Below are 26,058 nucleotides of genomic sequence, written 5' to 3' on the forward strand. Positions count from 1 at the left end.
GGGGACCTCAGATAAGGACGTTTACATCTTTCTCTGACTGCCTTATGCCCTCAGGAGAATGTCCTCAAGGTGCATCCATGTAGCATGTGTTGAGAATTTCCTTCTTCTTGTTGAAGGCTGAAAAACATTCTCTTCGATGTATACAGCACGTTTTATTTATCTATTATCCTGGCATGGTTCTTGTTACATTTTTATTTAGCGGTTTCTAAGGAGGGCATCACCCCTTAAGCTGTCTTCCTGACCTAAATGAACAGGTTGGAACACAGCGCCCAGAACCTCAAGAGCCCCTGGCTTCCCCTCCCCGGCTGTGCACCCCCAGGATGGCCGCGAGGGCTCTGTGCACCCCCAGGATGGCCGCGAGGGCTCTGTGCACCCCAGGATGGCCGCGAGGGCTCTGTGCACCCCAGGATGGCCGCGAGGGCTCTGTGCACCCCAGGATGGCCGTGAGGGCTCTGTGCACCCCAGGATGGCCGCGAGGGCTCCGTGCAAGATGGCCATGGGGATGTGGGGATGTGGAGGGTGACGTGTCTGCACTCTTTGGGGTCAGTCACTACACAGAAACGGAGCTTCAAACACCAGAACCTTTCCTGTGGCCAGTATTCAGTGGGTCTCCTAAGGCTCAGACCTAACGGTTTCTTCTTCCAGAATGCTCATGAAGAAGGTGGAACTTTTAAACAGTTAGGAACTCCCCCCCACTGCCCCCTACACACACACATTCCCCCCCCATACACACACATTTCCCCACACACACACATTCCCCCCGCCCCCCCACACACATTCCACACACACACACACACACACACACGGCAGAAAGAAAAGTATGGCCAAGTACCATGATGATTGAAAATCCCAATTGCAGAAATCCCTTCAGTGCCATCCCGCTGTGGAGAAAATGTCACGTCAAACACATCAGACATGTTAACTTCTTAGGGTCAAATTCTGCAAGTGTCTGATTTATTTTAAAAATAAATTATATCCTGATTCTTTTCAGGTTCATGTGACGCTGGTCACGCTGCCTCAAATGCCATCACGATTCCAGGTTTGAGGTGAGTTTCCATGCATCAGTGTCCTCGTCCAGCATGAGAGAACTGTGACCCCTCCATCTAGACAGGTGCAAAGCCACACAGTCTGCAGGACCAGCAGGGCCACTTCCCAGGTCTCCTGGGGCCACCCACTGCAGGGCTGGTCTGAGAAAGCTGAGGGCAGGGCTTTCGTCCGCTGGCTGAAATCCAGGGTGCAGTGCTGGTTTGCTTCCTGGGCTCCACCCCGGGAGAGAAGCGAAAGCTGGTTTCTAGGTTCTGTGTAATAATTCTTCACAAACAGATGGAAGTAGAGCTGGCCAGGAAACGAAGGGGTTGAACGAACATGCCCACCAGGGGTGGCCCAAACATAAGCGCATCCTTGGATCTCTCCTGGTGCTTGGAGCCCTCACCCACTGGACTACAGAAAGCCCAGACTGCGGAGTGACCCCAAGGGCTCCCTCACGAGGCCCCTGCAGGAGCCCTGGGAACCCCATGACGGGCCTCCCGCATGTCCCCAGCTCTGTGGCTGCCCTGCCTGGGAGGCCGCTGCTGGAGGGTCACCTCCTTCAGACAGATCACCCCTCCCTGTCGGGAAACCCGTGGGCCTTCGTGGCGGGAGGGGGTGCTGACCCAGGGCCGGCGGGCCCACCTCATCCTGCACTGCCAGCCTCCTTCTTGGGACACCTTTCTGGGGATCCCCTCAAGTCCCTTTCCAGAACACGTCCTTAGTCTAACGCACAGGTGCGTGAATGTCTGAACTCCAGCGAGGAGGCTGAGACCTTTCCCACAGGATCCCTGGGCCCCATGCAAAAAAGGGTTTGGATGAACATGGTCTCCACATCCAGAACATTCCATGATGGCCAAGGAGTGCAGGAACATGGAACATGCTAGGGCAGGGAGCCAGTCACTCAGGACATACTGATGACATCTGGTGCCGGGGAGTGGGGCGGGGAGGGGGGACGCCAACCTGACACCCCTGACATCCAGCCCCAAATCTGATAACATAAGGTCTGAATGTATACGGCGAGGATGCAGAAACAGATCGAAATGTACCTGGAGTAGGTGAGGCTCGTTAAGAGTCGCCCCCTGAGCTGAGCGTCTCTTCTGAAGCTTGCTTGCTGCCATTTTCCCACCACCCCATCCCGCTGACCTGGGAGCGTGAGGACTCCAGTATAGCCTTGGCCGGCTCCCCGCAGCGCTGGGCCTGCAGCTGGTGTTCGTTCTGTTAACGAAGCGCTTGCCTGCTGTCTCCCAGCTCCCGGTGCTCCCCAGGGGCAGGGTCCGTCTGCATCTGCTGCCTTCCCCATGCACCGTGAGCCACAGCACACAGGAGGCCCCAAGATGCCGCCTGCCGTCCTCCACAGCTGCAGATCTTCCCTCCTGTGCAGACGAGAAAGACCAGCCTACCTGCTCACGAAAGCCGCCACTGGCTGGGCGTCTTAGACTGACTCTTCTCTTCTTAGAATTTCAGATAAACATGCTTCCTTCACAAATGCCGACGGTAAAGTGACGGTCACTCCACACAGAAAATGCAAGGTTGCCTTTAACGGGGTGCCCATCGCCACCGGGACAAAGTTGCAGCATTTGGTAAACTTTCCTGCAGGCCCACAGAATGTCCTAGGTCCCCCCCAAGAGCTGGGAGGGGACAGTCACGTGAGGTGCCCACACCACAGACGTGGCAGGATGGGGCGTTCACACCGGCTCCTCTGCCACCATGGTCCGGGGACGACATGGCACCGCTGCTGGAGGGACAGGCCTGCTCCTGACTCGCTGTGTGGTCTTGGGCAAGTCACTTCACTCCTCTGACCTCACCTGGAAAACAAGGAGGGCTGAACGAGGTGTTCTCCAAGGTCCCTTCCAGCTCTAACATTTTGTGCCATTTTAGATTTTTCTAAGAGCCTGTCACTGAGAGGGGTTGAACAGCATCTTGCAAACGTCGCTGCCTCTTCCTCTCCAATCTGCCAACTCTGGGGCCCCTGCCAGCTTCCCAGCAGCCCTGTCCCCTCCCTGGTGGCCACAGCCTTTCAGACAGGACAGGCACATGGGGACTGGCCACTCCCCTTTTGGAAAGCCCCCTCAGTGACCTCCCTCGGCCCCCTGTCCCTGGCCACTTTTGGTTGTTCAGCAGCTGTCTCTGCCTCACCAAGACTTACCAGCCAGGAGGGCTTAGCTTAAGCATCACCCCTCGGAAGAGGCCTTCTCTAGCCTACAGTCTGAGTTAGTCCCTGGTGTCCCCGCAGCCACGGCTGCACTCGCCCAGACCAGCCTGGAAACGCGTGGAGGGAGGGCCTGGCTCTGGGTGGTCCCCACAGACCCCCAGGGCCAAGGGAGTCATGCCGTCAATGTGTGCGACGAAGGTGAATGCAGGAGCCAGGGGCCACCTGCCCTCCTGTCTGGGTCTCTCTCTGTCTGTGGGATTCCTGAGGGAAGGACATTCCTCAGATCCTTCTTACTGGGGAGGTTCACCTCACCCTCCTTGGTCTCAAACCCCTCCTAAGCCCACCATCTCCTCCCCAGGACCGCCTGATTTTGGGATCCAACAGCACCTACCTGTACATGGGATTTCCTTCGGGGCGGGGCAGTGAGGACCTGAGCAGGTTGGATTACAACTTCTTCCAGCTGGAGAGGGCAGCCGCGGAGGGAGTCAGCGCAGACAAACTTGGTGAGCCCCCTCCTGACTTCTGGCCTCCCCCATGTGCTGATCTGAGAGCAGCGATTTCACATTCTGTCTCTCTGCTTTCCTTGAGAAAATCATCATTTGTTTTGTCAAAGTCTAATGTTTACAAAATTGAATTATGATTTCCGTATAGAGTGAGTACACGTTAAACATTCAACTCGTTAAATGTTCCCTGATGAATGAGGGTAAAGATGGTTCAAAGGGGTAGAGAAGAGAGTGGGGTACACAGCAGATGAGGGAAGAATGCTGAGCCAGAGAAGCCAGTGAGTGACCTCCGGCCGCCCCCAGGGGGCTGCTGGGCCAGCAGAAACAGTGGCCCAACTCAGGAGGGGCCGGCTGGGGCCTGCTCTGGGCTGGAAATGCACGGCCCAGAAGAATGCACAACCCGAGGCCTCGGAGACAGAATCTCCCCTTCTCCTCTGAACGAAGCCCTCAGCAATATCCCAGGCTGGCCGTCCGCCTCTGCCTGTCTCTGCTGGGGCTTTCATAAGCCCTCCTGCTCCTCTTCCCGGCCCTGATTCACCGTGCTCCGGGTGGTTCCCCCAGAATCCAGGTGAGGCTAGAGCCCGCTGAGATCTCAGTGGTGTGCGGGCTTCCTGGGGGGGCCCCAGGCTTTGCTCAGCAGTGGGACTCTGCCTGAACTCGCAGTAACGAAACCGCTGGTGGAAAGTGGGCAGATCCACCTGTGTGTATGCACGAGTTCCTCCCTGTTCCCTACACCACAGTGTTTCTCTCAGAATTTCAGCAAAATACATCGATTTGAAATTCACCTCCTTGCTCTTCTGCTGCTGAAGTTCTCAACTTTTAAAAACGAACCAGGCTGGACGCGGTGGCTCATGCGGTCAGGAGTTCAAGACCATTGCAAACATCGCTGCCTCTTCCTCTCCAATCTGCCAACTCTGGGGCCCCTGCCAGCTTCCCAGCCGCCCTGTCCCCTCCCTGGTGGCCACACCCTTTCAGACAGGACAGGCACATGGGGTCTGGCCACTCCCTTTTTGGAAAGCCCCCTCAGTGACCTCCCTCGGCCTCCTAACACGGTGAAACCCTGTCTGTACTAAAAATACAAAAAAATTAGCCGGGCGAGGTGGTGGCGCCTGTAGTCCCAGCTACTCGGGAGGCTGAGGCAGGAGAATGGCGGGAACCCGGGAGGCGGAGGTTGCAGTGAGCCGAGATCGTGCCACTGCACTCCAGCCTGGCGACAGAGTGAGACTCCATCTCAAAAAAAAAAAAAAAAAAAAAAAAAAAAAAAAAAAAACCAACGAACCAGCAAGACTCCGTCCTACCAGGCCTGGAAAAGCCGTCTGTTCACTGACTTGCTCTCAGAGGCTGACTGTGCCGCTGCCCTCGTGGCCCTGGTGGCGCCATGAAGCTGAACCAGCCCCAGACCCTGGCTTGGACCCTAGTGAAGACTTGGGTCCCCAACAAGGCAGCAGCTGTGTGAGCAGTTTGGGGTCAGACCTCAGGGCCAAGGGCACTGTGTGCACCCACAGGCCAGGGGTCTCTAAAGAGTTGAGATTTGCTGATTAAAGGCAGTACCAGCCTGGGTTTGGGAGGGAGATTGATCCTTCCATAAATTTCCATGAGTCCCTCCTTCAAGCCATCCCAAGTATAAGAGAAGCACAGGTCGCTTGCTGTGCCAGCAGCAGCTCGAGGTCACCTGCAGGCCTTGTGTCTAGCCAGCCATGTCTCACCTCGCCCCACCCTCCTCCAGTCTGGAGCCATCTTGGCTCAAGGACCCTGAGACCAAGAATGGGAACTGGGAGCAGAGGGTCTCCTGCCTGCGGCCAGGATTCATGGGTTGAGATAAGCAGCTACATAAGGAGAAGTCAGGCAGTGTCATTTTCCCCTCAGTTTTTGTTTTTTTATACATGCTTGTAATTTTAAAATGTAGATATTTGATGAACAGCTGAACGAATGAACAAATAAGCATACAAATTTATTCATGGTGACTGGGCGTGGTGTCTCGTGCCTATAATTCTAGCACTTTGGGAGGCCAAGGCAGGAGGATCGCTTGAACCCAGGAGTTGAAGACCAGCCTGGGAAACAAAGTGAGACCTCATCTCTACAAAATATTTAAAAAATTAGCCAGGCATGATGGCTTGCACCTGTAGGCCCAGCTACTCAGGAGGCTGAGATGGGAGGATTGCTTGAGTCCAGGAGGTGGAGGCTGCAATGAGCAGAGATCATGCCACTGAAGGCTAGCCTGGATGACAGAGCGAGAAAGCTAAAAAAGAAAAAGAAAAAAGGAAAAAAAAAGCGGGCCTGGTGTGGTGGCTTATGGCTGTACACCTCTAATTCCAGCACTTTGGGAGGCCGAGGCAGGCAGATCACCTGAGATCAGGAGTTCTAGACCAGCCTGGCCAACATGGTGAAACTTCGTCTCTACTAAAAATACAAAAATTAGCCAGGTGTGGTGGCACACACCTGTAATCCTAGCTTCTCGGGAGGCTGAGGCAGGAGAATCTCTTCAACTCGGGAGACGGAGCTTGCAGTGAGCTGAGATGGCACCACTGTACTCCAGCCTGGGCAACAAGAATGAAACTCTGTCTCAAAAAAAAAAAAAAAAATTATTCATGGTGGAACAAGTGACTGACTTTCACCTCCCCTGTGATTGTTGCCAGGTGCTGCGGACGGTGGAGACGGCAAGGCAGACCCCAGTGTCCTGGCTGCGTTCCAGGACTACATCAAACTGATGCCGCTGGTTGCAGAAGCAAATCAAATGAGTGAAGAGCTGAAGAAGGTAATTTAGCTAGAGCCAGGAGCTGGTATGCCAGGTGCCCCTTGTGGGGCAGGGGTGCCTTCTCAAGGACTCTCAGGGAACTAGCGACAGAAGCCAGACTGCCCAGCTCAGTCCCGAGCACCATTCCTTTCACCAACAGCCTACCAGGGCCATCAGGATCCCAGACCAACTCTTACTGGCCATGAGCAGACCCTCCCAGATGGTCCTGGGGCCTCTCCAGGTCTAGGCACCCTGATGGCTGCTGTGCCACAGAGACCACCCGGGCTGGGGACAGCTCCCTGGAGATATGAGCTCCCATCGGCCGGAACCTTGTAAGAGATTTAATCAATTTGGTAGGGACTCCAAGTGTTAGTTCCAGGATATACTGGAGAAAAACTGGTGCTCTGTCTTTCCTCTTAGTGGGAAATCCAAGGGGAAGAGTGGGACACTTTCTTAGAGAAAGCCTTATTCATTCATCATTAGGAAGCTGGAGGGTGGGAGGATGAAAAAGCAATTGCAAAAGTGTTATGAGCTGTGAATGTAGGATTTCTTTTTTTTGATAGGGTCTCACTCTGCTGTCCAGGCTGGAGTGCAGTGGTGCAATCGTGGCTCACTGCAACCTCCACTTCCCAGGTTCAAGTGATCCTCCCACCTCAGCCTCTCAAGTAGCTGGGACTACAGGCCTGCACTTCCATGCCCGGCTAATTTTTGTATTTTTAGTAGATATGGGGTTTCGCTATGTTGCCCAGGCTGGTCCTGAACTCCTGGGCTCAAGCGATCCACTCACCTCAGCCTCCCAAAATGCTGGGATTATAGGTGTGAGACACTGTGCCCGGCCGAATGTACAATTATTGAGTGAGAAGTGTTTCTTTTACCAGGGACTTAACATGGAATTGAAGGTGAAGAATTTGGCATCATCAGATTCCAAGGGCTATGACCTACAGAAGGAGCTCTTGGTGAGGTGAGGCCCCATGGGGACCGGACTCAGGAGGGGAGGATCCGCGGGGACGGGACTCAGGAGGGGATGATCTGCGGGGACGGGGCTCAGGAGGGGAGGATCCGCGGGGACACAGGTTACCTTTACCAGCTGCAGCCTCCAGAGACCCAGTCAAGGGCAAAACATATCCCAAGTGTGAGCTGGAGCTCTGGGGAACAGGGGGATCCACTCTCCCGTTCCCTGTCCTGGGTCCTCCCTCACAGCACCAGCCGTTCCCTGTCCTGGACCCTCCCTGGCAGCACCAGCTCCTGGGAGCTTCCTAACCTAGCCTGCACTGAGCATCTGTTCATGCTGAATATGACTCAAAGGCTTTTGTACCAGAAGGGGGCCTGGGAATTTATGCAAGTGGTAGTGGTGTCTGTCCACGTACATGTGTGTACACGTGCACGCGAGAGCACAGACTGCCTTTCTGCAGCAATGAGAAAAGCCATCCTCCTAGGTGCTCCAGAAAAGGCCGTTTCACCAGCTCCACTGGCTGATCCACTGGACCTTACTGTCAGGAAGGTCAGTTTTAGAAACTGAAGACCCTGTTTCCTCTCCTTCCACCTCAAAGGAGGAAACAGAAAATGTAGGCCCATCTTGCAGTGCCCCTTGTGCAGATCAGGCCCCTGGAGCAGCCCTCAGGCTTCCGGCTCCAGCACACTCAGCCGTAGCCTTGCCAGGCTGCGCCTCCCACCCCCACCCCGGGCTGCTCCCTCCCCTACCCCGGGCTGCTCCCGCCCCCACCCCGGGCTCCTCCCTCCCTGCTCAGCAACTGGGGCTTCACTTTTCTGCTCATTGCCCGAAAATTGCCAAAATGTTCTGGGCCAAGACTGATTCTTGTAAAGCTTTTAAAAATTGTGAAATGAAATATGTGTGTGCATGCCATGTGGTCAGCACCTGTGCACCCACCACCTTGTCCATGGGGGTTTCGTCCTCCAGATGCTGGGGCTGCCAAGATCCTGCCCCAGGGAGGAAACCGAGCAAGGATCCTCCTGGAGCCCAGCTCCTCAGAGACCGGCCCCTTTCCTGCAGGTCTGTGTGATGCGGAGAGAGTCTCCCATGAGACCCTCACCCTGGGGAGTCAGGCTGGACTTCTCTGCCGTGTTCTGTGAGGCCGTGGGAGGGGAGCTCTCAGTGTGTTTGTACTCTGCATTTTTCTTTTTTTTCCAGCAAAGGCCACTGGGGCAAAGTGGCTCTGGTGCCCCGATATTCCACATGCCTCTTTCCGGCCAGGCTTTCCCCTAGAATTTGGCTTGGCAGTTTCCTGCCCCGTCAGACCTTGTTTTAAGAAAATTTGTAATTCTAAAAAATCCTTTTCTATGCTATTCTATTTTGTATTACAGTCTAAGATAGTTCGGAAAATAGCCTTTTAAACTATTGCTAGCAGAAGGGTTACTGAGTGCACATGAAGGCACTTGTGAGCTCCTGCCTGTCATTACCAGAAACAGACCAGGAGACGGAGTTTCACACTTATCACTGGGAGAATTGTATGGGAGGGCTGAGGCCTGGATGCATGGTGAAATGCCATTTTCCTTCAGCCCAGCATCCTGTCACTGGGACAGGTGGCTGTTTGACAGGACAGCTTCTGCTTAAGCACACCAGCTTCTCTTTTAAGGGGTTGTACAGTTTGTTTTCCATTTTTCTCATGAAGATATGAATCTTACCAATCTGTCATCCTCAAGACTGTTTTTACATTAAAACAAGTAAGATTAGGCCTGGCACGGTGATTCCCATCTGTAATCCCAGGATTTGGGGAGGCCAAGGTGGGTGGACGGCTTGAGCTCAGGAGTTCGAGACCAGCTTGGGCAACATGGTGAAACCCCATCTCTACAAAAAATACAAAATTAGCTGAGAATAGTGATGAGCACCTGTAGTCCCCGCTACTGGGGAGGCTGAGGTAGGAGAATCACCTGAGCCTGAGGAGGTCGAGGCTACAGTGAGCTGTGATCACACCACTACGACTCCAGCCTGGGTGACAGAGCGAGACCCTGTCTCAAAAAAACAAGCTTAGTGCCAGTGACCTGTCCTCACATGAAGCCCTGCTTTCCTCAGGAGGCTTCTGGAAGGCTGTAGTCTGAGGGTCTCTTGTGACATGGTGTGTAGTTGGAAGCTTCTGGAAGGCTGTGGTCTGGGGGTCTCTTGTGACATGTGTAGATGGAAGCTTCTGGAAGCCTGCAGTCTGGGGGTCTCTTGCGACATGGTGTGTAGATGTGGACAGTGCATGTGAGACAGGTACTTCTGAAGACTAGAAGACCAGCAGAGACAGCTGTGGGTCCCAGCTAGACACACGAATGGTACTTTCCTGGCTGATCTTGTACGTCACCTGTCCTCCCGGCTGACCATGTGGACGGTGACTGCTGCTGCAGCTCTCACGGAGGATGCAGTGTTGTGCAACTGTTGGAGTCACACATCACAGACAAGCCCAGGAGCAAACCAGGGCTGTGTGAGGGTTGGGGAGGGTTTTCTGACCGGCAAATGCTGCCAGCTTGTGGTTACTTTTCAGCAGTATTCACCCAACAGCTGTTGGCTCTGGTGAGCAGCACATCCTGCCAGGGAACTCTGAGTCAGACCTGCAGAGCCCACCCGGGAGCGGGCGGGAGTCAGCATGGGCTCGCAGCCTGTCCCGGAGCCTCGCTGACCTGTTTCCTCCTCAGGCCAAGGATGACATGCAGTTTTAACTGACACCAGGCCTGTGATCTGATATCCACAGGTAATGACGCAGTGAATTCATTATCTAGATTCCCATGATCTTAGTTCCCTAAAGTCTTTAAGAAAAAGCAGAATAAGGCGGTGCAGTGGCGCACGCCTGCAGTCCAGCTACTCAGAGGCTGAAGCAGGAGGCCTGCCTGAGGCCAGGAGCTCGAGGCTGCTGTGAGTTAAGCTTGGGCCACGGCACTCCAGCCTGGGTGACAGTGAGATCACGTCCTAAAAAGAAAAGAAAAACACACAAACAGAAAAACCACAATGACTAGAACTCCCGTTGTTCCCTGCCGCCCCACAATCTCTTCTTTTCTTTTTTTGAGGCGGAGTCTCGCTCTGTCGCCCAGGCTGGAGTGCAGTGGCCGGATCTCAGCTCACTGCAAGCTCCGCCTCCCGGGTTCACGCCATTCTCCTGCCTCAGCCTCCCAAGTAGCTGGGACTACAGGCGCCGCCGCCACAGCTGGCTAATTTTTTGTATTTTTAGTAGTGACGGGGTTTCACCATGTTAGCCGGGATGGTCTCGATCTCCTGACCTCGTGATCCGCCCTGCCTCTCGTGATCCTAGACTGCCTCTAGGAGAGTACTATGGTTCTTCACTTTGAGGCCAACAGAAAAAGATGCAATCTGTTTTCAGAGTCCTGAGAATGTCCTTTTTATGAAGAGACATCATACACAGAATGACTTATCTGTTGATTTTTGCTTTTGCTTTCCAAGTTGCCCAGAAAAGGAGTTGCTAGTTTTACCTGACATTTACGGTCTAAAAATTACCTACCTGGAATCCCTTCTACTGTGGCTTCAGGTTTCGTCCCCTCTCCAGAGCCAGTATTGACAGAGGCTCTGTCCTCACCCAGTAAGGAGGAAGACAGTGGCAGGGTGTTGTCCTGGATCTGCTGCGCACTGGGTGTGAACCCCTGAACAAGGAAGGACACCTGCTTGGGTCTCTGTAGAATGAAGCTCAGAATGCCTGCCGCGCCGGGCCGGGAGGGCTGTGGGAGTGTCGCCTGCCGCGCCGGGCCGGGAGGGCTGTGGGAGTGTCGCCTGCTGCGCTGGGCCGGGAGGGCTGTGGGAGTGTCTCCTGTGCGTGTGGATGTGTGCCCATGTGCACTTCAATCATGGCGGGGGAGCCACTTCTCAGCTCTTCTCCAGACTAATACCCCTGCATCATCTTCCATGGTTGCTGTTAATGGATGACCAGGCCATTAAATGACACAAACTTACTACCTTATTGTTCTACACGAGAAGTCCAAATTGGGTCTCACTGGGCTAAAAGCAAGGTGTCGACAGGGCTGTACTGCTTTCTGGGCCTGAGGAAGAGAATCCGTTTCCCGGCCCTTTCCAGCTTTTAGAGGCCGCCTCCCTCCATCTTCAAAGCCGCCACATGGCCTCTCTCTGACCCTGCAGGCACTGTCATATCTCTTTCTGACCCTCTCTTATGCCTCTCTCGGCCACATTAAAGACCCTTGTGATTTCACTGGGGCCCCCTGGATACTCCAGGCTAATCTCTGTATTTGAAGGTCAGCTGATGACAAACCCTAATTTCCGCTGGCCATGGAAAGTCATATATCCACAGGTTCTGGGGATTAGGACTTGGGCATCTCTGAGGACATTCTGCACATCACAAGCCCAAACCTTCATTTCTCCTGAGAGGGTCTGTTTTCTGACCCCTTCATTGTCTCCTCTAAGTCATTTCCTAGGTTCAAGCAATGCTGAAGCAACAGGTCCAGGAATGAATACGGTATTCTTGACGTCAGCAAAGCTAAGTTTGGAGAGAGTGGGATGTGGTCATGAGTACCCCAAACCCAGTCACTGGAGGGAGCGTGCTGGGAAAAATCAGAGTGATGAATTGTTTTTTTTTTTTTTTTTTTTTTTTTTTGAGACGGAGTCTTGCTCTGCCGCCCAGGCTGGAGTGCAGTGGCCGGCTCTCAGCTCACTGCAAGCTCCGCCTCCCGGGTTCACGCCATTCTCCTGTCTCAGCCTCCCGAGTAGCTGGGACTACAGGTGCCCGCCTCGTCGCCCGGCTAGTTTTTTTTTGTATTTTTTAGTAGAGACGGGGTTTCACCGTGTTAGCCAGGATGGTCTCGATCTCCTGACCTCGTGATCCGCCCGTCTCGGCCTCCCAAAGTGCTGGGATTACAGGCTTGAGCCACCGCGCCCGGCCGATGAATTGTTAAGAGCAGCAGATGAAATCAAATACTGGTGACATACCTCTGTGTTTCCAGGTGTGGATATGGTCAAAAGCCAAGTTCATCAATAGGAAATTCCTAATGGAGGAACTTGACTAGCGCTTTCTAGATGGAGATAACAGCCCTGTGGCTCAAGAAGACGACCCCTTCTGGGATCCTGTCGAGGTCGTCCACTTGGGCTCAGCTCACGTCTGGCTCCAGTCGCTGGCCTACTGCATGAAGCTGGAGGAGCAAGTGGAGTTTCTGAACTGTGACGGGCTGGAGGAGGCGGTGCTGCACATCTGCATAGCACCCTGCTCCCCCACAGGACAGTGAGTGTCTCCTTCCCCCTGCCTACTTCTGGGTCAGTCACACACAGAAAATCCGGAGCAAGCCTGAGTTCTCCTGATGGGGTGGTCAACTTGGTACCCTGAACAGGTCATTCATAAGACAAACGAAAGAGCTCATTCATTCACCATTTGGCCTCAACAAATTTGATTTTTGCTCTCCCCTGGGGACCTAAGGAATGAGGAGGACATCTAGCAAAGAGGCAGGTGTAGTAGAAAGAGTCTTGGACAAAACCGAAAGAGCTGGGTGGGTTCCAAACAATGGACCCTCAGGAGAGAAGCCAGGTGGACTGCAGGGCCTCCCCAGCCACACTCCCCTCCTGGCCCTGTGGCCCTGGCATATGCCGCAAGGGACGCTTTCCCATGCTGAAGTCCCAACCTGCTTCAAGAGCCAGAAGTAGAAGCTGATTTTCCAGCTCAGCCCTTTTCTTGAGGTGGGGACTGTGAAGCCCTACCTCATTCTGTGCTGTCACCTGACCTTTCTGTGGGCACAGGCTTTGTTCTGAGCTATCGGCTCTGTCCTACACATTGCCTGGTTACCCTTTACTGTCCTTTCTGGATACTCATCTGTTTTCCCTCTTTAGGCCACAGGCAGTTTTTACAAAAGCTCAAGTCTTTGAGCCATCCTAAGCCAAGAGGCTGGCAGGGCATGGTCTGGGTGCCAGGGCCCTCCCAGGCACTCAGTGCAACCTTTCCATCTTTCTGAAGAAGAAATCAGCTCAAGAAGAGAACCTCAAGCTTCCATGACCAAGAAACCAAGCTGCCCAACAACTCACTGCCTTTACCCCAAGCAGCTCTCTGATCACTTGGCTACCTGGAGCTTCTGGGCTGCCCAGCACGTTGTATTTCCTGTTGCAAATTAATACATTTAATTGGAAAGGTTTCAGACTTTGTAAGCCTGGTTGATAGGACAGCAGTCCCTTGTTGGAAAGCTGTCCAGGTCAGTTTCTGAGCTCGTAGGCCTGGGGTTCTCTCTTGACTATAAAGAAACAGAGGAAAAGGAAAATGACCACCTGAGAGGCTGCATCTGGGCAGCCGCTGGCTTTCCCACTCTGTCCCACTGCGGACCTACCTAAGTCTTCAATGTGAGTTTAGCATCCACATCTGTGTGCATCTATCGCATGAGACTGTCTTCCTTTTCCTCCAGGCAGGGAGATCCTTCAGAAGGCCTGGTCTTACTTTGACGTGCGAGGGTAACGGGCTCGTTTAGTGCCTCTTGAATGCATGAACGAACTCTACTGTTGGTGATATTACCTATCCTGTCTTCAGTGAAATTAGCTCTCTCTTAAGGATTCTATTTAATCCCCTTAACGTCACAATCTTAACTTGCTTGGACCCAGCCTAACCCGAGGTCAACGTTCACCTCTTCTGTTTGTAGAACGCATGGCGAGGAGGATGTGGTTATCGACCCTTTGGAGCTGCTAGGCAAGAGGATGGATTTTCAGATTCACATTGTCCGGTGTCTTGGAGTCAGCTGGATGAAGGAAGATGCAAAGCGGGGCATTCAGATAGGGTGCCAGCCTGCACGGCGGAACACAGCCACACACGCCATCTGCCATGTGGCCCCTGGGGGAGGCAGCCCAGTCTTCCTTCAAGTTTTAAGAATGAGCTTATCACAGAGTTTTCTTAAGTTTCTGTTTAAGATGACTATTTCCTCATCTATTTAATAGAGGAAGTTTATCTAAGATGACTATTTCCCTCATAGTTTCTCTGTTTAACTTTAAGATGACTATTTTCCCTCATAGTTTCTCTGTTGAACTTTCAGATGACTATTTCCCTCATAGTTTCTCTGTTGAACTTTCAGATGACTATTTCCCTCATAGTTTCTGTTTAACTTTCAGATGACTATTTCCCTCATAGTTTCTGTTTAACTTTCAGATGACTATTTTCCCTCATAGTTTCTCTGTTTCAGATGACTATCTCCCATCTATTTAATAGAGGGCCACATGTCTCTCCAGGGCTCTGGCCTGTGGTCAGTGTGTAACAAACTTTTTATAGAACTGAAGCAGAAATTCTAATTATCAGAAAGAATATCCGGTAAAACCGTATCATCTAAGCAAAACAGTTGTTGGGTTTTAGTTGGAAACAAAAGGACCGTATTATGATACGGCAGAAGCATCAGATATGCTTAAACAAACTAGGCTAAAAGGATATTGAAAGATAACGCAGGCCAGGTGCGGTGGCTCACGCCTGTCATCCCAGCACTTTGGGAGGCCGAGGCGGGTGGATCACTTGAGGTCAGGAGTTTGAGACCAGCCAGGGCAACATGGTGAAACCCCTGCTCTACTAAAAATAGAAAAATTAGCCGGGCGCAGTGGCATGTGCCTGTAATCCCAGCTACTTGGGAGGCTAAGGCAGGAGAATCACTTGAACCCCAGAGGGAGAGGTTGCAGTGAGCCGAGATCACTCCAGCCTGGGCGGCAGAGTGAGACTCCGCCTCGAAAGAAAGAAAGAAAGAGAAGGAAGGGAGGGAGGGAGGGAGGGAGGGAGGAAAGGAGGGCCGGCAATAAAGGGAGACTCTGAAGAGCAAAAACCAAATCACTGCCTCACATGGAAAATTAACCATTTTTGATTATCTAAGTAGAAGGGATTTATTGAAATCCATTTTGTTTGTTTTTTGTTTTTGAGACAGTCTCGCTCTGTCGCCCAGGCTGGAGTGCAGTGGAGTGCAGCAATCTCAGCTCACTGCAACCTTCGCCTCCTGGGCTCCGCCTCCTGAGTAGCTGGAACTACAGGCATGCACCACCACACCCATCTAATTTTTGTATTTTTTACAGAGATGGTGTTTTACCATGTTGCCCGGCTGAATTCCTGGGCTCATGCACTCTGCCTGCCTCAGCCTCCCAAAATGCTGAGATTACAGGCGTGAGCCATTGCGCCCAGTCTGGCCTTTTAAAAATTTTATTAATATCTATATAGTGATGATATCCATGTTGAACAAGGTGCTGGAGGTTGATAAACATGAAAATCAATCACAGGTCATCTTTTATTTGGCACATGGGCTGTAAATCTTGGGCTCATCTGTCCCTTTTCTTTTCTTTTTTTTTTTTTTTTGAGACGGAGTCTCGCTCTGTCGCCGGGGCTGGAGTGCAGTGGCCGGATCTCAGCTCACTGCAAGCTCCTCCTCCCGGGTTTAAGCCATTCTCCTGCCTCAGCCTCCCGAGTAGCTGGGACTACAGGCGCCGCCACCTCGCCCGGCTAGTTTTTTGTATTTTTAGTAGAGACGAGGTTTCACTGTATTAGCCAGGATGGTCTCGATCTCCTGACCTCGTGATCCGCCCGTCTCGGCCTCCCAAAGTGCTGGGATTACAGGCTTGAGCCACCGCGCCCGGCGTGTCCCTTTTCTTTACAAATGTGTCCCTTCCGGTTTTAAATTTTATGTTTTTCTCAGGTACAGAATTTATGGCCTTCCAAACACTATCTATACCCAACCTGTATGGAAAAGTGTGAATCCACAAATTGAAGAGACTGTCCAATTTGCAGCCTTAACTGCATCTCAGGAGTTTCTGAATGATCTGCAGACAAATGCCCTTATTGTTGACCTATGGGGCCTTGAAGGTACCTTGCTCACTTATTCTTTCATCAGATATACCATACATTTAGGGCTCAGAAGAGGTAGAGGAGCAAGGTAGTCAGGGTCCTAACAGCGGTGGGCCAGAGCCATCTGTTCCCCTGGGCGCCCGGGTTCTCGTCCAGCAGGGTGGTTACTTTAACAACTTCTCACACGACACTGGAGCTGGGCGACTGGGATGTTTCTTTCTTTGACTGTGTCTCTCCCCACTACAGAAGGCTGCACCGAGCTGAGCTGCTCTCAGCTGGGCCTCATGGTCACAGGTGAAGGCCACACCCTGGTAGACACCAAGAAAATTTCCACTGTGAAGGATCCAAGCCAGGTGTGTACATATGACATTAAAATGGGCATCCCAGGTGGCTAGAAAATCTCTGACAACAGCTGCTTGACGTTCCTTCCCCCTTACCAAAGTCTTCTTTATTTACTCCTGTGTACCCTGAGGGGCTTAACCCCTGCTCACCATACACACCCCCCATCCCATTTGATTTTCCCATAGTAGCAAACACTGCCAGTCTCAAAGGATATGCAGATGATACAGCAAAAGATGAAACTGACATGTTTTCTCGTAGGCGGCCTCAAACCAGATACCAGAACTTTATTTGAAGCTGCTCAAGCTAGAGCAGCAGACAGAGCTGCTCAGGAACATCAACAGAGCCCTGAGAGAGGAGAACCTGCTTCTCAAAGAATCACTTGCGAAAACTGCTTCTGGGCAAGGTGAGAGACTGCTCTAGGCTTGGCTGTTTAGCTTATCCCTTGCCTCCTACATTTGGGATGTGTATTTGTCTTTCAATAAACAAACTTTTAAATGAGTTAATTCACATCTTGTTTCATAAACAGAAAATGCAGGACATTTCTTTTCTTCTGCCCTGTGAGATTTCTCATTTCCCTTGGATGGATCCAAACTGGTGCCTGATAAATGCTGATGTAGTAGAATGCCACCAAAATAAATAAATAAATATAGAGATGCCCGAAGAAAGAGATCCATATATCAACGCTGCCTTTTCTTTACACCTCAGCCCAGAAGCCTTCCAACACTCTGAAGGTCAGTAGGATGACTGCGCAACTGCCCTCCGCCAGGGACACGAGTCAAATGTGTACACAGCAAGCCGGCTCCGACCGAGAACTCGCCCAGGCTCTGAAGGTGTTCTACCAAAGCATGAACATGGCAAGAGGGCAGCTTTTCAGACTCAGACAGTATAAACCTCCTGTAAGTAAATGGAATCCCAGGAGCACACAGAATTTCTTTCCATCCAATTTAGACATTTGATGTAACTATTTCCTGAGCTTGGAGATGTGTGTGCTGAAGCGAAAGAGCAAGGCCAGGAGGCCTTGCTTGACCTGCTCTGTAAGCGCGAATCTACCGCCCTCTCAGGCCGCCATCCGTCTCTGCTCTGACCTTTTTATTTTAGTGCCACATCCGGCTGGTTCCATGCAACCATGGTCACTGCATGATTGCTCTCCATTCACTTTACAATACAATACACAGACTACCCTGTTTGGTTTATCATTACAAAACCAAACGTAATTCATCATATTAAGAGACTACAAGATAAAATAATTTGATGACTTCAACAGATGCAGAAAAAGCATGTGACCAAATTAAACATCTTATGACAATAAAGATTCTTGGCAAACTAGGAATAAAATGGACATTCCTTAATCTGATAAAGGCAGTCTTAAGACAAATACACAGTGGACAAAATGCTTAGTGACGAATGACTGAAAGCGTTTCCTTTCAGATCAGGAGGTCAGGGACGCCAGCTTTCTTGACAGCTGTCCTTTAGATTCTCGCCAGTGCAGTAAGGCAAGAAATTCAAAGTATGATTGGAAAGGGAAAGAAAAGCAATTACAATAACAGCATGCACTTATGTAACACTTACTAAGTGCTTTACATTTACTGAATCGATTCTCACAGCAACTCTATGAGGCAGGTACTATTATTCACCTTATTTTACAGTTCATGGAACATGTCTAAAGACACATCACTCATCTGTGGCAGGGCTGAGGTCCAGACCCCGGTTCCCCAGTCTATACTCTCCCACCACACTGCGCTGCCTCTAGTATTATTCCCAGATGACATGCTTGTATAGACAGAAAATCCCCAAGAATTTATAAATGAATTACAAAGTTGCTGAATACAAAAATCAAGATTTAAAAATTAACTGTATCTGAATATAACAGCAGCAAGCAGAAAATTATTTTTAAAATAAAAGACACCATTGATAACTGCATCAAATATATGGAATACTTAGGCCTATAGCTGACATTAAATATGTAAGAGTTGTATGGAGAAAATTTTTAAACTTATTTGAGAGATGTTTGAAAGGATATAAATAGATAGAGAAATTGACATCTCTCTGTAGTTTGGAAGATTTGTTACTGTACATCTGTCAACTCTCCCCCAACAGTCAGTGTAATTCCAATAAAATGTAATATAACCTAACAAGATAATTCTACAATTTGTATGGAACTGCAAAAGCAAAACCTAGCCAAGATGAGAGCAGACCCAAGAAGAGGACAGAAACACCTGCCCTACCTGACATCAACACTTCATTTCAATGCCGCTGTAACAGAGGCAGTAAGGTACGGTGTTGGCCCAAAGATAGATAAATCACCAAAGGAAAAGAACAGAAGGCTCAGAAACAGATTTATTCAGGACTACAGACTTGATATACAAGCAAGAGGAACTGCAAATCAACGTGGCAAGGATGGACTTTTCAATAAATAGTGCTAGGGGAATTAGGAATATGTATGGGGAAAAATGAAACTGGATTCCTATCTAAAACTACCCCAGAAATCAATTTCAGGTGAGAATTAAAGAGCTACATGTGGAAGGCACAACCCTAATGCATTTATTTATTTATTTATTTATTTAAGTATTTTAAAAATAGAGATGGGGTCTTGTTATGTTGCCCAGGCTGGTCTCCAACTCCTAGCTTCAAGCGATCCTCCAGCCTCAGCCTCCTAAAGTGCTGGAATTACAAGCATAAGCCACCACGCCCTGCCTCTAATACTTTCAGAAGATACTTTAAGAGGTTGTCTTTACAACCTCACAGTGGAAAAGGATAAAAGGATTTCTTACACATACACACACACACACACATACAAACACACACCCCTAGCTTTAAAGAGGGAGACTGGTAAGTTCAGCTAAATTAAAATGGTGAACTTTGTCCATCAAAAGACACCAAAATGAAAGAGCCAGAAGGAATGGGAAAAGTTCTTTGTAACACATTTAACATATAATGAACTAATATCCAAAATAAAGAACTACTTCTACCCAAAAAGAAAAATAGACAACCCAGTAGAAAAAAAAAATGGTCAAAAGATTTGAACAGGAACATCACCAAAGAGGGGATTAAAAATGCCAATAAATACATGGAAAAGTGCTTAATCGCATCAATAGTTTAGGAAACACTAACTGATACCACCATGAGATACCATCATCAACCTTCCACACTGGCAAAAATTAAAAAGCCTGACAATATCAAGTTTTGGTGAAGATATGAAGTCACAGAAACTCTCATGTATGGCTGAGAGGAGTATAAATTGGTACAACCATTTAAAAATTATTTGGCATTTACTTATTAAAAGTTGAAGATGCTAGAACCTAGAAGCCTGCAGTTCAACTCTCCCTCTTTCATGGGGAACTGGGTCTGCAGAGAATCAAGCCCTAATGCCTCAGGCAGAGGTTCTCAAGGGGTGCCCTATGGCCCGGCAGCTTCAGCAGCATCTAGGAGCTTGTCAGAAATGCCAATTCCAGGGCCCCACCCCGGACCTACTCAATCAGAATCTCTGGGTGTGAGGCCTGGTAACATGTTTCAACAAACCCTCTCCATGCTTCTGCCTTCAAGCTGGAGAACCTACTGCACTGAGGCATCTGGCGTATGAAATAAGCTAACTCTGTCACACACGTCTAGGATGGCACCAGTTACACAGCATTCTTGAAAGAACAGAGAGAATAGTTATTCAGATCACTTCTGTTCCGTGGTTCAGATGAGGGGCCAGCTGAAAAACACTACAGCCATCTCAGTTCGTGTGCACTGCTGTTCATAAAGCCCTCTTCCATAGTAGCCCCAAACCGGAAACATCCCTGATATATGGCCACAGAAGGCGGGTAAATGTTGGCCCCTCTATGCTGTGCAACATCACATTGCCATGAAAATAATGAACAGGCCGGGTGCGGTGGCTCAAGCCTGTCATCCCAGCACTTTGGGAGGCCGAGACGGGCGGATCACAAGGTCAGGAGATTGAGACCATCCTGGCTAACACGGTGAAACCCCGTCTCTACTAAAAAATACAAAAAAACTAGCCGGGCGAGGTGGCGGGCGCCTGTAGTCCCAGCTACTCAGGAGGCTGAGGCAGGAGAATGGCGTAAATCCGGGAGGCGGAGCTTGCAGTGAGCTGAGATCCGGCCACTGCACTCCAGCCTGGGCGACAGAGTGAGACTCCGTCTCAAAAAAAAAAAAAAAAAAAAAGAACAGTGTCCCAATAGTGATGGAGGCCAAGTTACGAAAGATGACATCCAATGCGATTCCATAAACATTCAAAGAGGGCAAAATAGACTGTGGAGGGATACACTCTAGGTGGCAAAACTACCAAGAAAGGCAAGAAAACGGTGACCCCACGAGTCAGGCTGGCAGCTGCTTCTGGGACGGGGAGGAGGTGACAGGAGTTCCAGGCAGGGGGCTCCCCAGAGCAGGTGCTCACTTCATGCCTGTCAATACATTGAGGGTGCTTTTTTGGTCTATGTATCTCACAATAAAAAAGAATAACTGGTTAAATGAAAGACCCCGTAAACAGCGTTTCAAATAAACCACAGCCTGGAAAATACATTAGTGTTATTTAGCAAGCATTAGTATTCAGAACAAACAATTACTTTTAAGATTAAAAAAAGATAATATGTTGGAAAGCACATTAGAAAAAAATCGGCAAAGGATTTGAACAGGCATTTCGCTAATACTCAGGGAAACAGAAACTGAATCCCAGTGCCACATCATACTACCTGCTCTCTGCCGTTCTCATCTGCAGCCAGTGCGGTCCCATCTCCTCCACCATCTGTCACCAGGACTCTGCCCCAGGCCATCCCCAGTTCTCAGGGGTACTTGCTTCCACCGGTCACGGCTACCAATGGGAGAGCTCCTACACCCCCTGGCTCCTTAAGACTCCTTTAATACTGCTTCAACAGCATAAAACACTGTGCAAGTAACGTTCCAACTGAAAATATCTGAAGTATCTCGCCAGGTTTCCCTGCTGGCGGTAACTTAGGGTCGTCCGAAACACAGCTACTCCGAGGTGACGTCCTGCCTCTGCTAGCAGCTTTCAAATGCAGTTTTCTATCCCCGAGGGGAACTTACTGGGCACCCCACTCACATACACACAGTATTTTTTACTCTGATGACGTGAAGTCTATCACTATCATTTTTTTCACTTTTTTTTTTGGAAGATGATCATGCTTCGACCATTCGTAAACCAACGGTCACAGATGTTTAAGGATTTGGGGGATCTACTTGAATCCAGCTTGTGGAAACTGAAAAAGGATGTTGTTCTTATAGTGAAAAAGAAGAGAGAATATTTACTGCATGTCAAATACTGAAGACACACCAACTGAAAACTGAAGATATTCAAGCTTCGAGTTGTGAAGATGATTTGTGTAGCTAACAAGCTTACCTCATTTCCCACTTACTTTACCTATTTCTTCTACCAGTTTTAAGCAAAACCCTCTTTCCATGTGATTGTAAATCATCTCCGTAACCTAACGGCTGCTTGAATGGCCCTCCGTTCTGGACGCATACGGGGAACCACACACACTGGGGTCTATCGGAGGGTGGAGGGTGGGAGGAGGGAGAGGGCGAATGATTGGCACTCGGAGCTCCGGGATCAGACTGCCGAGGTGAAATCCCGGCTAAGTCCATCACTTACTAACTGCAGGATTTGGGGCCACTGACTTGCCCTCTCTAAGCCCCTCTTTCCTCATTTCTTTTATGGGAAGGATAACAGTATTTATTGCAAATGGTTAATGAACATAAAGCACTTCGAACAGTGCCTGAAACACAGACGTGATTGATAAGCATTCACCATTAATATTTTTATGGTAAACAGTTCAAAACTTCAAATGAAGCTCTTTTATCTATATTGCTTGCTGTCAGACCTACAGACGATGGTCATTTCATGTCTCTCATTTTGTATCTTGCTCTGAACAAGTTTGAATTCTACCTCTACTTATTCTTCTCTTCTCGTAAGTTTGTCTGAAATACTGTTATGTTCAATGTTTTCAGCAGCAGGAATGCCCATATGATGGGACCTTTTCAGTGCAGGGTCTGCAGTTCAAGGATTATAACTGTTAGTGAAAACTCTACTAGGAGTTAGTCTATCTTGAAGCCAATCTTGATTCCACAAATTGACCGATGGGTGTTAGTCAAGGATATAGAGAAAGCTCAACACCACTGATCATTAGAGAAACGCAAACCCAAACCACAATGAAACACCTTCTCTCACCAGCCGGAATGGTGTTACTAAAAAGCCAAAAAAACAAAGATGCCAGGCTGGATGTGGCGGCTCACGCCTGTAATCCCAGCACTTTGGGAGGTTGAGGCAGGCAGATCACCTGAGGTCGGGAGTTTGAGATCAGCCTGACCAATATGGAGAAACTCCGACTCTACTAAAAATACAACATGAGCCGGGCATGGTGGCCCATGCTTGTAATCGCAGCTACTCGGCAGGCTAAGGCAGGAGAATCACTTGAACCCAGGAGGCAGAGGTGGTAGTGAGCCAAGATCGTGCCATTGCGCTCTAGCCCAGGCAACAAGAGCAAAACTGTCTCAAAATACAAACAAACAAAACACAGATGCTGGCGAGGTTGCAGCGAAAAAGGAATGCTTACACACTGTTGGTGAACGTGTAAATTAGTTCAACCGTTGTGGAAAACAGTGTGGTTATTCCTCAAAGACCTCAAAATAAGTACCTTCTGACCCAGCAATCCCATTACTGGGCATATACCCAAAGGAATATAACTTGTTCTATTATAAAGGCACACACATGTGTATGTTCACTGCAGCACTACTCACAATAGCAAAGACATGGAATCAACCTAGAAGTCCATCAATAGTAGACTGGATAAAGAAAATGTGGTAGATATACACCATGGAATGCCACATAGCCATAAAAAGAATGAGATCATGTCCTTTGCAGGAACATGGATGGTGCTGGAGGTCATTATCCTCAGCAAACTAACGCAAACTAATGCAAGAACAGAAAACCAAATACCACATGTTCTCACTTATAAGTGGGAGCTAAGCGATGGGACCACATGGACAGAGGGGAACACCACACACTGGAACCTCTCAGAGGGTGGAGAGTGGGTGGAAGGAGAGGGTCAGGAAAACTAACAAATGGGTGCTAGGCTTAATATCTGGGTGACAAAATAATCTGTATGACAAACCCCCATGTCACTTTACCTATATAACAAACCTGCACATTTACCCCTGAACTTTAAAAAAAAAAAAAAAACCTTTTGGGGCCAAAGACAGACTACTACTACTTCTTCTTCTTCTTTTTTTTTTTTTTTTTTTTTGAGACGGAGTCTTGCTCTGTCACCCAGGCTGGAGTGCAGTAGTGGGATCTCAGCACACTGCAACCTCTACCTTCTGGGTTCAAGCAATTCTCCTGCCTCAGCCTCCCTGAGTAGCTGGGATTACAGGCATGCGCCACCAGGCCCAGCTAATTTCTGTATTTTTAGTAGAGACGAGGTTTCACCATGTTGGTCAGGCTGGTCTTGAACTCCTGACATCAAGTGATACACCTGCCTCGGCCTCCCAAAGTGCTAGGATTACAGGCATGAGCCACCATGCCCAGCCCAAAGACTTCTAATAACAACAGTAGTGATAATGTTGAAACTTAGTAAGTGCTTACACCATGTGTCAGGCACTAATCCAAGTGCTAAACATGTTAGCTCATTTAATTCTCACAATAATCCGATGAGGTTGAGTAACTTGCCTAGGCCACTGTAAGCACAGAGGCTGATGCCAGGGCCTGCATCCCTAACCATGATGGCCTGCTGCCTGACGGTGCAGGACCGTCCCTGGGAGTCCTGGCTGATATGCAGAAAAAATCAGGAAGGAGAAAATAAGGGGGTGACAACCTCACTCCTTGCTCCCTAAAATATGAAGTTAAGGAAGTCAAATGGGATGACGCTGAAGCTGCACTGGCAGGAGAGGCTGTCAAGGGCTCCAACAAGGAACCTCTCTAGAAAGAACAGGGAGTCTGGACCAGTGATTTCAGCTTAACAGCAGGGTCCAAGGATTTGTACGGGAGGCATGGGTTTTGCGCGCAGCTCAGGTCCTGACCACACACACAAGTGAACTAAAAAAACTGCTGTAACCCTGGAGCCCAAGTGTGGAGCACCTCGTGGTGACAGCCAGGACAGGGTCAGCAAAGGCATCACAGAATCCTGATAAAACTCTGTCAGTGAGACATAGTAACAGTAGAGGCTGGGCAGACTCAGTTCAAAAGACAGAAGCCATTCCCACTCCCAGTGGCCAGGCCGAGGGAGGTCTTTTGAACTGAGCCTCAACGTTTCTGACAATTAGCAGTTTACTCACCTGAGGTGAGTCACATACTTTCAGCAAATGGGAGCAGGCAGAACCTTGGGGGATTAAAAGGAAAATCAGGATGAGACACACACGTACCTCAAGCCAGAGGATGGGGTCACACTGCTACCTTCAGAATCAGGGTCAACGCTCGAGCATACATTGCAAAAGCTAGAAACAGGGACAGGATAGCTTCACCTAGTGGTTCCCAAATGCGTATAAAAAACACAGAGGCTCCGACCTCCTGACCTCCTGAATGCAAACTCCTGGAGGCACTGAGGAACCTATTACTGTTTTGTGACTCAGATGTGCAGCTCGGCGCGGGCTCTATTGCTCCGGCACCGCTGTCTAATTTTAGAGCTGATAAAACCTTTCCTAAGGTCCCACAAGTTAGGGCACAGCTGAGGATCTGTATCTTGTGATGACCAGGCCAGGAGAGAGGAAGCAGAGGTAGGGTGGGCAGTACTACCACCAAGAATCCCCGTCTTCGAGTTAGATACCCCCCTTCTTCTTACAGGCAGAACAGAAGGGTCTCCCAACACGAATCATATTCCTAAATATTTTATCTTCCCCACTTTTTAGTAGAAATTCCATAAAGGAGTGGTTGTCTTGTTTAGGTAATGAACAACATGATCGCTATGTATATATGTGTTTATTATATGCTTATTACAAAAGAAAATGTCTTTTGCCTTATTTTAGGGCTTCCATGTAAAACTTAGTTAACATACAAAAAGCAAATTAGAGAAAAATTCTGCTTAGGCAGTGAAAATTGACAGCAACTTATAAGCTGTATCCTAACCTAGTCACAGATATAGAATTAGGGAAAGATAAAATGATAAGCCCATTTATTGGCAAGAAACAGGTTAGGCCACTTAAGCAGCATGTTTCTACCACTGCACAAATACGGGGGCAGGTCCAAACACTGAACCACCATTCAATTGACAACCCTTTATTTTTCTTTTTTTTTTTTTTTGAGACGGAGTCTCGCTCTGTCGCCCAGGCTGGAGTGCAGTGGCCGGATCTCAGCTCACTGCAAGCTCCACCTCCTGGGTTCACGCCATTCTCCTGCCTCAGCCTCCCCAGTAGCTGGGACTACAGGCGCCCGCCACCTCGCCCGGCTAGTTTTTTGTATTTTTAGTAGAGACGGGGTTTCACCGTGTTAGCCAGGATGGTCTCGATCTCCTGACCTTGTGATCCGCCCGTCTCGGCCTCCCAAAGTGCTGGGATTACAGGCTTGAGCCACCGCGCCCGGCCAACCCTTTATTTTTCAACTTAGGTAACAGTCCAAAAGCA

General features: G+C 49.6%; 2 protein-coding genes across 2 annotated transcripts in view; one reads left to right on the forward strand and one right to left on the reverse strand.

Moving 5' to 3' along the window:
• LOC117076149 (kinesin-like protein KIF28P) overlaps positions 1-22,100 on the forward strand; it is a 55,868-nt gene extending 33,768 nt beyond the window's left edge. The window contains 12 exon segments of the mRNA XM_033199279.1: positions 2,480-2,609; positions 3,540-3,684; positions 6,321-6,439; positions 7,297-7,379; positions 7,619-7,919; positions 12,317-12,591; positions 13,985-14,119; positions 15,998-16,164; positions 16,393-16,499; positions 16,747-16,891; positions 17,194-17,384; positions 21,624-22,100. Of these exon segments, the coding sequence (XP_033055170.1) occupies positions 2,480-2,609; positions 3,540-3,684; positions 6,321-6,439; positions 7,297-7,379; positions 7,619-7,919; positions 12,317-12,591; positions 13,985-14,119; positions 15,998-16,164; positions 16,393-16,499; positions 16,747-16,891; positions 17,194-17,384; positions 21,624-21,773 (1,948 nt within the window). The 3' untranslated portion in view covers positions 21,774-22,100.
• On the reverse strand, positions 938-25,711 carry LOC117074460. The gene is given in 3 exon segments (XM_033195919.1): positions 938-2,114; positions 2,117-3,763; positions 24,865-25,711. Coding segments are annotated over 2 exon segments (846 nt in total). The 5' UTR covers positions 2,330-3,763; positions 24,865-25,711; the 3' UTR covers positions 938-1,481.
• Between the last annotated feature and the right edge of the window lie 347 nt (positions 25,712-26,058).

The sequence above is a fragment of the Trachypithecus francoisi genome, unplaced genomic scaffold, assembly GCF_009764315.1.
Source record: "Trachypithecus francoisi isolate TF-2019V2 unplaced genomic scaffold, Tfra_2.0 Lachesis_group5, whole genome shotgun sequence".
Lineage (NCBI taxonomy): Eukaryota > Metazoa > Chordata > Mammalia > Primates > Cercopithecidae > Trachypithecus > Trachypithecus francoisi.